The sequence below is a fragment of the Furipterus horrens genome, unplaced genomic scaffold, assembly GCF_987537825.1.
Source record: "Furipterus horrens unplaced genomic scaffold, mFurHor1.1.pri manual_scaffold_5, whole genome shotgun sequence".
NCBI classification, from domain to species: domain Eukaryota; kingdom Metazoa; phylum Chordata; class Mammalia; order Chiroptera; family Furipteridae; genus Furipterus; species Furipterus horrens.
Window position 1 is genome coordinate 34,955,913 of NW_028327175.1, and position 12,193 is coordinate 34,968,105.

The following is a 12,193-nucleotide window of genomic DNA, read 5'->3' on the forward strand; positions in this document are numbered from 1 at the left end:
TTGATTACCCAGAAAATGCAGCCCCACCTGCTGCCTCAGGTGGTTCTGTAATCTTCTTCAGTGGTCCCTCTTTTTCCCCACCCTCTGCTTGCTCCCAGTGGTCTAGTCAGGCTATCGGTATCACAGCCACCTCCCACCATGGCTCACCAAGCAGGGCCACCCTGGCAGCTGCCAGTCACGTACTCCCATTGCTGGGTACTGTCAACCAGACCCTATGCTCAGCTCAGTCCAACCCCCACCCTATGCTCACAAAAGCCTTGAGACTGGTCGTCCTCCCCCATCATCCTTGGGCTACCACAGAAGCCCTTACAGCTGACAAATTCTCCCAGGACCCCCAGTAAAGACGGATGCCCCTCTGCAGCATCCTCCCAATGGTCACCCCATTTCACTCACCATTTAACACCCAACCACCCAGCCAAGTGAACATGATTTGAACTTATGCTCTCTCCGTTGCATAACTAATGGCTACCCCTCATGATAAGAATTTGATAGGGGAGCTCAAGAGTTAAAGGTTTTGTCTTTAGTTATACTTGATAGTCTTAAGTGATTAAAACCTGTGGAAAGCTGTTATTCCAGGAACTGAAATGCATGAACTACTGAATACAGGAGGTCCACATGCAATTCAACTTTAGACCCCCAGTGGGTCTGCAAGCAACAATTTTGGTGTGTCTGAGCCATTGTGTTCCAAGGAGGGACTTTCCATGACTCAGATAAACAATTGTTGATCAGCAGATAAAGAAATACTAGGAAAATTGCAACTCTTACCTCATTAACTTTTTCCCAAACCCCTTACCTACCCTTTCTTTCTCTCTAGAAAAAGGCTGGCTTGAGATGAGATGTTAAAATGGTTTTTAAAACCCGCTGTCCTTCCAGATCTCCAGCATCTGAAGAAAGTGCCCATAAAGATTTGATCCTTGTCTCTACTTATTGGTTCTGGCAGTAACAGGCAGCATGTATGCTGACTTTTCTGGTTTCAAAACCAGGGACATTCTCAAGGAATGAAGTCATCCAGCTCAGCACTGCCCTCCCCAGCTCCTAAGACACCAACATATACTCAGATATTAGAAGATGTGTCCTCCTGCCCTCTCACCCACCTGTCCGTCAATTTTCTATTTATCTAACCAACATTTCCTGAGTTCTTCTGTGTGTCAGGCACTGTTTCAGGCACGAGGGATGCAGCTGTGAGCCTAGTGGGCTTTGTGAAGCCCTTCACTTAGGGAACAGATGTTCCCATGGAGAGGGAAGACAGTCAACAGGCTAACGGAGGGGTCAGCATGTCAAAAACCCAGAAGGCATGGAGGAACACAAGTGGCAGAGGGCGCAAGAGGAGCTGAGAGATCAATGAATGAGACAAAGAGGTGACATTGGAGCAAGACCTGACAGAGCCAAGGGAGCCTGGGAGCAGAGGTCCCCATAAAGGGGGAGCATCTGGCAGGGGGAGGCTTGAAGGAGATCAAGAAGGAGCCTGAATCTTGAGAGTCCCTCTGAGTTGAAGGGTCCAATGGGAGAGGTGGACCAGGCATCTGCCTTTGCAGCAGCCCCTGTTGGCCAGAAGTGCTGAGCAGGTTGCTTCCGTTTGTATTTTGCAAGTAGAACAGACAGGTTTTCTGAGATGGAAATAGTGAGCTGAAGAAGTCAAGTATGCATCCCAGGTTTGGGGCTGAACAGAAGACAGGGCTGCCCCTGCTGAGGCTGCAGGGTGGGTCTGGGGAGGAGATGTGAAGTGCGTTTGCATCTTGGAATCTGAGGTGCCCAGGTGAGCCATCTGCAGACACAGCGCAGGCAGCAGGGGTTTGAGGGTGGAGCCGCACACCACAAGTCAATCCGAAGCCCATCCTGCGGCAAGAAAAAACGGCATTTAGGGTCTGATGCTAGATGCTACAGGTCTGAAGAGGGCCACTGGGCTCTGAAGTGGAGGTGAGGGGGTGTGAGGAAGGGATCCCTCACACACGGAAGAGGGGGCATGTGTGGGGGAGGGCAGCGACTTGGATTCTGCACTACCCGAGGTTGAAGGGGAGGAGGTCCTGGTTTTCTGACAGTTGTTGGATCCTTTTATGAAATGCAGGTTCATATGGAAGACAGCACAAGGCTGGCGGCCTGGCCCTCGGTCCTTTGGTGGGGTCTGAACAGCCTCAGGTCCTACGTTTGTGGAGAAGCTGCTTGGGGCCAGTGTGCCCACAGAGGCCCCAAGCAAGTCGGGAGCTGAACGAACGCTACCAAGGAGTGCCAGAGGGACAGAGCACCCGCCAGCCGGCAGCTGAGGCCATATGGACCCCCAGCCCTCAACGCTGCGCTCTGTCCCCAAGAGAGGCGTTCCCCCATCGCCCTGCTACTGCTCGGACCTCCTTGCCTGCGCCCTACAGCCTCGGGCTCCAGGAGAGGGCGGGAGTAGGTAGCGCTTGGAGCGGATAGTGTGCCGGAGAGGGAGGGAAGGAGGGGGACAAAGGGGACCCGGTACGTGGGGTTGGGAAGGTGAGATCAAGGGGCCGGTTAGGCCCGGGGTGGGCGTGCCGAGAAAGCGACTGTGTCTGCGTTAGTGTGTGCGCAGCGGGGGCGGGAAGGCCCCGCCCCAGAGCGGGAGGGGGCCGTGGGATTAAAGGCCACCCCGGCGGGCGGGGACCAGGACAGCAGCCCGAACCCGGAGCGCTCCTGGCTCCACGCCGCCCCTCTCGAGTCCCGCCGGCTGGCGCGTCCAGCGGCCGCGGTGCAGCTCGTCCAGCAGAGCGCAGCCGGACTCACACGACATGAACGTTCGGACAGGACACTGAGCCGTGGTGACTATGTCGTGGCGGGGGGCCCGGGGCCCCGGTTGGAGGCTTCTGCTGGCGCTGCTGCTGGTACTGGGCGAGCTGTCGCAGGTGCGGGGCGTCGAGGAGCCTGCTGGTGAGCACGACACAAGCCAGGGCTTTCGGGTGGTCACCTTCAAATGGGATCACGTCCAGGACCCGTACATCATCGCGCTCTGGATCCTCGTGGCCAGCGTGGCCAAGATTGGTAAGCGACCCCGGGTTGGGAGAGTCGTGGGGTTCTGGCCCCTCTGAGACTTTCCCTCCACCGACCCCTCCTGCGATCCAGGGGACAGAGCTAGGCTCCTGTCTTCCGTCTTCCGTCGGGTCTCTGCCGGGTCCATGGTCTTCCCTGTGGAAGGGGAGCGTCTAGCGTCAGTTGCCCAGCGGTCGGGTCCGAGAGCACCGCGCCCAGCCGGGGGAGTCAGCCCTTGGTTCAGGCAGGGCTAGGTTCAGGGACCGCGAGCCTGGCCGGGCTCGGAGCAGCAGTGCTGGTTCCCAAGAGTCGCGCGATCCTGCTGGGCGGGTGCGGTCTGGGAAGCCTCCGCGCCCCGGCCTCGAAGGCCCGGCGTTCAGGCTTCAGTCGGCTCACCCAGGCCTGCGTACAGCGCTCCGCTCCGCTCTGGGGCTCCTGGGCCGGGTTTTCTGTCTGTCGGGCTCATGGGGCTTTTGATGCCCAGAGAGAGGGAATGTTCTTGCTGTCAAGCACTGAAGTGATACTTTGCTCCAGAGCAGAAGGGGAAAACGGTGCCACTAAAAATTAAACACAGTAAAATCCTATTTATAGGAGTGATTTTTTTCACCGGAAGTGTTTCTCTCTCAAAATCCCTGACTATAAGGCTTCTCTTCTCTTAACTTGCTCCAGTGAGCCAGCAATGTGGGGATTGCTATAACTCCCGGCAAGGTGATGGGAAGGTCAGCTTCCCTAATAGCTTATGAGGTCTAAATTTCTAAGTGTTGGATAACACCAGGGAGGGTCTTAGCTGAGATGGTGGAGATGTAATAGCATTTGTAACTTACTAGGGGAAGCCTGAGGGAGGGCCCATTGAGAGCGAGGTCTGAGCCTATTCCCCCCCACCCCCCCACCCCACGAAACGATAGGTGGCAGGGAGGTATCACCAATGGTTTTGGAATAGGGAGAGGCAAGGCAAAGAGAAGAGGGCCCCCTCTGGGGCCTTGGGGGGCACTGACATCCTTGTCCTGGGCAGGACAGGAAGGACAGGTTTGGGGCAAGACCTTAGCAGACTTTGGACCTGAGGTTCGGGGATACCTGGCAGAGGCTGGTTGCAGCTCATTTCCCCTTCACTTCACTTTATGCCAATGGCCTCCCTTGAAGTCCCTCTCATGTCTGCTTTCTCTTTCTTAGAAACTGTCTGGATCCCTCTGCCTCCTCCCTCCTTTTTCCTGTTATGTGTGTAGCCTCTTGGCCCTGCCTCCCTGGTCACCTTGCTTACTTTGTCCTCCAGACGACTTGCTGGTGTTGTGATGTCAGGAGTAAAATGTGAGCACCAAGAGAGGGTCTCATAGGCTGTATCCCTGCCAGATGCCTCTGCTGTGGGGAGACCATGACAATGGCCACATCCAATGCGACATTTACTGGGCAGGCCCAGCCTCAGTCTGGGGCTCTGGGTGCACTTGCCCTGCCACTCACGCTGCTCACCCAAGAGCTGACCTGTTTCTAGGACAGTGTGTGTGTGTGTGTGTGGGGGGGGTCTCTTCCTCTGCCACCATTTCTCCTTTGTGGAAACTACCATAAGGTTACTGACATGCAGGGTGGGCCCAAGACACTGGGAGGTGCAGCATCTCTGTTGTGTAAACAAACATGTACTTTCTGTCCAGCCCCTGTTGTCTGCATAGGGGTGGAGCCTGGCGTGTGAAAGTTTAGTGACAGCCATCAAGGCACCAGCTAGTCAGCCTTGAGTAGGGGTGGGGGCACTGGGAGGTTAGTGCTGAACCAGGTATTTGCCTGGCCCAGATTTTGTTACTCACCCAGGAAAAGCCATGTCTTGCAGGTCTCTGAGGACTTGAACTGTCCAAAGAGGGCCTTCTCTGGTGGTGGTGGTGGGGGGGGGGGGGTGTTACCCGCTGCAGCAGCTCCAGCTCTGTCTCATGGGCAGGGCAGAATCTGTTTTCCTGCCAACACTTACCACTTAAAAAGGCTCACCTTAACAGCACCACACCCCATATGTTGCTGTAATCCTGAGAGGCTAGGGGTGGGAGCTCTCAGGACAATGAAGACCCATGGGGCTGACCAAGCACCCCGTGGAGTGCCCTTTGGCCTTGGGCCAGGCCTTGCCACATCCCAACCAACACAGTTCTTCTGTATTTGGAGGCTCCCGCTATGATGGCAATAGGGCCTCACCCGTGACTAGGCAGCACTGCAGAAACACTCCGTCTCCCCATCTTAAAAAGTAAGTTGGAACTCTCTACTCATGCCCAGGCCTCTCCCAGTCTTGCTCACTCCTTGCCCTCCTTGTGCTCCCCCATAATCCTGTCCCCCTAGAGTCCCCTGCATTGACCCTGTCTGAGTCCCCAAGGCCCTCTTCATGGTACAGCATGGGCCTCACCTAACCCCCCTCTTTTTCCTGCCTCCTGGAGTCTCCCCACTCCTTACTGCCTTGGTCTGTTCCCATCATTTGAGGCTGTTCCTTCTTCACCCACCTTGGGGCCCTGCTGCTGGGCTGGGCCTGAGGATCCCCCAAGTCGACCCTCCATGCATTGCCCTGCACCCTGCACCTCCAGGTACCAGCCTGGTGCCAGGGCCCCCATCTCCAACCTGGGGTTCCCTGAAAGTGCGGCTGGTCATCAGGCATCTCCCCACACCTCAGATGGACCCTCACCACTCCCTTACTTCTCAGGCCTCTAGGCTCAAAGCCAAAGCTTAGCAAACAAGCTGGACCCACCACTCATACCTAGCCCCACAAACCAGGAACCACCTCAAGCCAGTCACCTCAGCCCAGTGGTCTGGACTCACTCCAGACCAGACCCACTGTGCTCCACATCCTCCAAGGCTCACGCCCCGTCCTTCACAATCCACGGTGCTCTCTACAGGGAAAAGCAGAGCTCTGACCTGGCTTCTGCTGGACTAAGCCAGGGGCTCCCCACTGCCCAGCCCACCTCCCTGCTCAGCCCTCTGCAGGCAGTTCCCCCTGCCCTCTGAGAACTCTGGACTTACACTTATGTCCTGACTCAGAGACCAGGCCCCCTCAGGTATCTCCCTCCCTGTGAAGCCAACACTAGTGCCTATACTCAAACCCCTGAGACCACTCACACCCAGGCCTTTGTCTCCCTGGGCCTGGAGGCTGCGTGGCCCAGGGTCCAGGCTGTGCACAGATGAGGGAGGTGTTTGGATCACAGTGCACTTCCTCCCGCCCCACAGTCCAGGGTTCACACTTGTTAAGCTCCTTGGCCTCTTTCATCATTTAAATGGTCAGGGATCATCCAGACTATTTGAGTCTCAAGTTACAGAACAGAAGAGCTGGATTGATATTGATTTCTAAACATTTGTTGAGTGTCTCACATATGGTTCTAAGTTCTTGCATGTACCTTGTGTTGGAGAGGTCGGATTTCCTCCAGCCACATGTAATCTTGTTGGGGAAACAAGGTGCAGGGGACCCCGAGACACAGGCACTATCTTGTGCACATGGTTTAGGGCAACTTCTCTCCTCTGTAGCTGGGGAGAGACAGTGGTGGAGACTGAGTGGGGGTGGGGGCGTGGGGTGGGGGCTTGTTTCCTCTGGACAGCCGGGAGCCCTGGACATGTGCTTCCTTGGGAAGTCCCAGGTCTGCAGCTGCCCACATCAGGGTCACTTTGGATCTTAGACCAGGCCAGGCTTTCTCTGCCCTGGTTGTGTGGCTTCTGTCTAGACCCCCTGCCTAATGCTGGGTCTCTCTGAGGTACAGCTGTTAAGCACCGGGCGTCTGCCCTGAACCATGTTCTAGCCTGTGCGGGAAGCCCTGGGGGTGTTACCTCCTGGGGTTAGTTTCACATGCTCTGGTTTTAGGACTCCTGTCCCGCTCTTCCCTGTGGGCTCCTGGGCACCCTCCAGCATGCTCTCCTCCCTGCACCCACTGCATTTCCCTTGCTCCCCTGGAGGGAACACTTGAGAGGACTGAAGGACGAGAATGGCCTAGAAGGGCAGAGCGTCCAGCAAGAGTTCCCAGTGGACCCTGTCCTCCTAAGAGGAGACAAAGTCAGGGACCCTAGTAGACCCCAGTCCTGACAGGACAGACAGAGTCTGTGGGCCTGGAGTGAAGACCTATCATCCAAGGCCTGGGGCCTGGGACCTTCCATGCTGAAAGCGTAAAGTCTCCTTTTTCAGGAACTGCCCATGGGAGAATTAACCCCCAGCTGTAAAACAATCCAGGAGCATTTGGAGCTAAGATATTTCACTAGAATATTCTCAGGAAAGGGGCAAAGGTTGGGAAGTGCAATAGCGCCCAGTCCTGACTGCTCCCTAGAGGGGACTCCCCAAGGAGCCTGCCACCTGGGTCAGCTTCCCGTAAGAGTCCAGGAGGGAATCACCACCCATTCCCAGGACTCCAAGTCCTTCTTTGGAGCCTGGCCCCAGGACAGCCTCAGCTCACACAGGCTCTGTGAATGCAGGAGATTGCTAAAACTTATCTCTGGGCTCTCTTCTCTGGCCCTTAATTAGCCTCACATTTGATTTACTTACAGACATGTCAGCTCCACTCCCACCCCCAGCTCTGGCCTCTCCAGAAAGGTTCCACTTTGTCCTAGTAGGACGGAGGTGGGTTTTCCCTGCCTCATGTACTGGGCCCTCTGCCATGTGCTCCTAGGAGCCAGGGAATATTTAAAGTTGGATTTCCCATCCACACATCCTCTCCCCAGTCTCCTCATTCCCTTTCAGACATGAGTTTTACCAGAGGTATGCACCCAAAAGGGGTGGGGGTGCTCAGTGTTTTATGAAGGAGTCCAGCCAAGGTCAGGGCCAGCCAGTCAAGGCCAGATCTTCTCAGCTCCTCCACTTGCCCTACCCTGGCAGGTGCTCTGAGTTTCTCTCAGAGAAGGGGCTTCTCTGCTCTTTCTCTACTGGGGTGCTAGAGCATACCTGCTCCCAGGACCATGGTGCCCATGACTCTGAGACTGGCAGCTCTCTGGTGTTGGGTCTCAGACATAAAGCCTTGGGGTGCTGGGTCTTGGAGTGCTGGATCTCAGGTACCAGATGTTAGGGTACCAGGACTCAGGGATGATGTTTTGAGGTACCAGGTCTTGGGGTGCCAGGTCTTGGGCAAGGGGTCTAAGCAGAGCCCACTTCCCCACCCCTCAGCACTGGAGCCCAGAGTGGATGGTTTTCTGCCCGAGCCATGCTGGCCACAGGGGGGTCCCTGTTCCCTGCACTGGGTAAAGCTTCAGGGAGGCTGGGTATTTTCCTAGTGTGAGGGTCTGAGCTGTCTGAGATACGCTCAGCTGAGGCACGTCTCTTCCCCACCCATGTCTTTACCTTGCTCACATCCTTCCCCCACCCTCCGACCTCCAGCCCTTCTTCCTGACCTCGTGTACTTATTTTCAGCTTTTCTCTATCTCTTCATACCTTTGTGCTCTATTTCCTCCCATCTCTGTTCAGGGCTGGGGAGAGAGCAGCACTGGTGAGTCCAGGTGCTTGCAGTGCCCCTCCCCACCCAGCTCTGCCTACAGAGCCCATCACACTAGCGGGGTGGTGAGTTCAGGAGGCATGTGGGCTGGGGGTAGGTGAGTGCATGGTAGCTTCCCAACCACCCTGCTGTGGCTCTGCTATGCACTGGCTTCCCCTGGCTTCACCTGAAGCCCAGACTCCACACCCACATACACACACACACACACACACACACACACACACACACACACCCGCCCCAGCCAGGCAGGTGGCCAGGGCCAGGGCGCAGAGCCCCACCTACCTGGGATTGCTCTTGCCTCACCTCTTCAGAGCTCAGAACCCTCCAGTCCCCCAACCCCCAGCTCCTGAGGATGCCTCCACAACCAGGTCAGTGCTGCAAAGGCAGGGACTGTGTCTTTCTATTCCTGCTGTGTCCCCAAAGCTTGGAGTCCTACTTGCCCCCAGCAATGCTCCTGCAGATCTGCTTGTGCAGGAGTGATGGATGAATGATTGAGTGAGTGAGTGAGTGAGTGAACAAATGAACTTGCTGGTGAGTATCAGCCTCTCACCTGTCTGTAAGCTTCCTACAAATCATCCAGATACTGGGCCTGGGAGGCACCTCCCTAAGCTCCTCAGCCGAAATTTTTTCCCCAAACTGCCACAGCCTCTGTGAGCTGAGCGACACACCCTATGACAACAGCCTCCAGGCGGGCAGACTGTTGACAAGCGGCGCCAGCATTAGCTCAGAGTACTGTGGGCTTGTTGGGGTTCAGGGTGGGGAACATCATCACCCCACACAGAGCTCACTTGGGTGGACCAGGTCCCCAGGAGACGGCACACTCGTCCATGCGAGTCTCAAGTGCCCTTCACCACAAGCTGAAACCTGCCGCCCTGTTCGCCCCCTGTCCAACCCTTTAAAACAAGACAGAATGAATCTGCTGGGTCCTGACATGCTGGCTTCTGGAGACACAGATGCTTGCACAGTTTCTGGCTCACTCACCCTCCTGAGACAGAACCTGGAATTTGGGTCCCAGGCAGGTGATAGTCTTGGCACTGGGATGACTTCTGTAGGACTTGAATGGTTTGATTTATCAGTGCAATCCAAAATGATTGACTTTTTAGCAACCACAGTTATAGATGAGCTCTCGCCAGTGTGATATTCATTTAACAAATGTCACGTGCCTGGCACTGCTGTAGGTCAGGAGGAGGCAGCTTCCAACAAAACAGACCCAAACCTGGGAGGGTAGCATTCCTGTGCAGGGACAGACAGACACAATGATGTCACAGAATAATAGCATTAAATGCAATAGTGAACACGTGACAGGAGGAGGGAGCCCTGCGGGGAAGGGGGAAAAGTGTTTTCAAGGGTGGAACAGTCAGTGCAAAGGCACTGTGATGGGTGTGTGTGGTTGTGTCTGAGGATCAGCTTGGAGAGCCAGAGGGCTGGGAGATGAGGTCAGAGCGGCTGGGGAAGTGAGGGCTTCTGAACCAAGGAAGAAGATGCCAGGAGGGTATGAGGGCCGCTCAGACCTGTCACTCCGTAAGCTGAGCTGCCCCAAGGTGATTTTTAATGTGACAAAATTCCTCTGATTTTATCAGATTCTTCCCTATAACATGTTCAGAATAAAGAAGTCAGAAAACCAGTTCAGGGTCTTCCCTCAGCAGCTGCTGACAGCTCTGGTGAGACAGGGCCTCTGCGAGCTACAGAGCCCACCAGGCTGTTGCTTTGGCCTCGGTGTCACCAGCATCCCAGGAGGCCACAGGCCTGGGAGGTGAGGAGGACATATGGTGCCACACTCTGTCAGACCCGGACCATATGAAGGGGTGGCATCTACAAATGATGACCACTGACAGCACCAGGCCTGTGGGTCACCGTTACAAAACCCTGGGCAGCACCTGAGAAGGGTGAGCACTGACTTGGCCATTCTTCAGGTCATGCAAGGTGCCTGGGCTGGGCCTGGTGTCCTTCCTGGGAACTGGGTGTGTCTCAAGTTCACGTCTATAACCCAAGTGTGCATTCAGATCTAGAAAGAGGTGAAAGCCCCATGGTTTACTGGGCAAGGGCTCAGAGTCCAGGCAGAGGGGTCAGATGGTGGCCAGGTGGAGGCTTTCTTTTTGGGAGACAGTCAAGATGGGCCTCAGAGGAAGAGAGGGGGCTGGGCTGAGCAAGAGAGGCTGAAGGGAGAATGATCAGGCAGATGCAGCAGTGCAGGGGGTCCCTGTGGGTGTGATGCCAGGCAATTTAGGGCCATTTGGGCTGCAGTGCTGGGTAGTTAGGTCCTGAAGGTGGAGATAGAGGACAGGAAGGGGAGATTGAGCCAAGTTGTCTTCCAGGCACCTCCCCTCCCCCCCTTCATAGCACCCTCTGCCTGCTTCAGGCACAGATATGGCCCCTGCAGACAGACAGACCAGTGTCAGCTCTTGTGAGGTGTCCTGTGAATCACCCTAGCCCCCAACCTCCAGCCTCTGGGGGCAGAGGTAGGCCAGCTCCTTTCCAGGCCAAACCCTTGCCCAGGGGAAGGAGCAGTGCTGCTGGGGGAGGGTCACACTCTGTTTCTTTCCTTCCTTGAATTCACCACCTGCGGAGCTGTCATGCCAAAGTCCAACCAGGTTTGAATTCTCAGCTGGAAAAAGGTTTCTTGCAAAGGCAGGATGGGAAAGCTGGAAATGACCATTTCTAACATCTTTTGGACCAGTGTAAAGGGTGAAAACCACCAGCTTATGGGGCTCTGTTTCTTCTTGGATTTAACTAGCCCTACTTTTGGGGTGCAACAGCACAGTGCTGCTGCCTCCCCCTCATGTTTTCCCTTAGAACTTAGCCGCTGTGTGCTGGGCACTCAGCACAGTTCACCCCCCACCCCCCACCATTCGCTAGCTAGACATGGACATGAACAGGGCAGGGCCACCAGGGAGGCCCACATCTGAATTTCCATGTGCATATCCATGTGTGTTTATGCATGTGTGCATGTGTGCACTACTTCCCATGTGGTTGAGGGTTTCAGCTTATTGCCCATGTGGCCATGGATGCTGGGCCTGGGTTTCAATCCTGGCCCTGTCACTCCCTGGGGGCATCAGATCTGTCAATTACCTCTGTGGCGCCAACACTCCCTACAAGAAGTCAGTAAAGAGCAGGTGAAATTCAGGCCAGGACAGACAATAGCAGGCACTTAGGGGATATCCACTTAACTATCAAGTTATTGTCACCTCCACACACAGCTGATGGAGTGCCGTCATGGTAGCTGTTGAACCCTGAACACAGGGTTGCCAAGGAGGCTCCCTGAATACACCCCAATGGGAAAAGCTGGGCTCCCAAGTGAATGGGCTAGGGAAGAGCCTGGGGGTACATGAAGAGGCTGAAGCCACCCCTTGGCTGCACCCATTGGAGGGTTGACCCACTGAAAGTGTGTTGTGGGGTCACAGGGGCTTTTTCAGCTTGAGATGTCACCAGGCGACCCCAGGGCAGAGCCCCTGAGCAGGTGTGGGAACAGGCATACTCAACATCAGTGCACCAGAGGGGCCTCAGTCTCCTGCTGCTTCCTAAAGGCCAACTCAGAGGCCAGACTCCCCGAAGGCAAATGTCATGCCTGTGGCAGTGACAGCAGTAACTCAGTAACTGAGTAGAATGCGCATTTCATGGACTTGGGGTCTGATAGAAGTGCATCCAGACCTAACATCCTCTGTGGCTTCTAGGGTGTCCGGCACAGGAGGCACTGGCAAGTGCGGGATGGGCACCAGTGGCCAGCCACCCAGGGTCAGGATGGGCTCTTTTCTCCAGACCAGAGAAGCCACTCCAACCCCCTGACCACCAGC

General features: G+C 55.6%; 1 protein-coding gene across 2 annotated transcripts in view; it reads left to right on the forward strand.

Moving 5' to 3' along the window:
• Nucleotides 1-2,639: 2,639 nt before the first annotated feature.
• SLC9A3 (solute carrier family 9 member A3) overlaps nt 2,640-12,193 on the forward strand; it is a 46,235-nt gene continuing 36,681 nt past the window's right edge. For both annotated transcript variants that reach the window (XM_090276273.1, XM_090276272.1), the window contains exon 1: nt 2,640-2,994. In XM_090276273.1, coding sequence (XP_090132399.1) covers nt 2,781-2,994 — 214 coding nt within the window. In that variant the 5' untranslated portion in view covers nt 2,640-2,780. The remainder of the gene's footprint in view (nt 2,995-12,193) is intronic.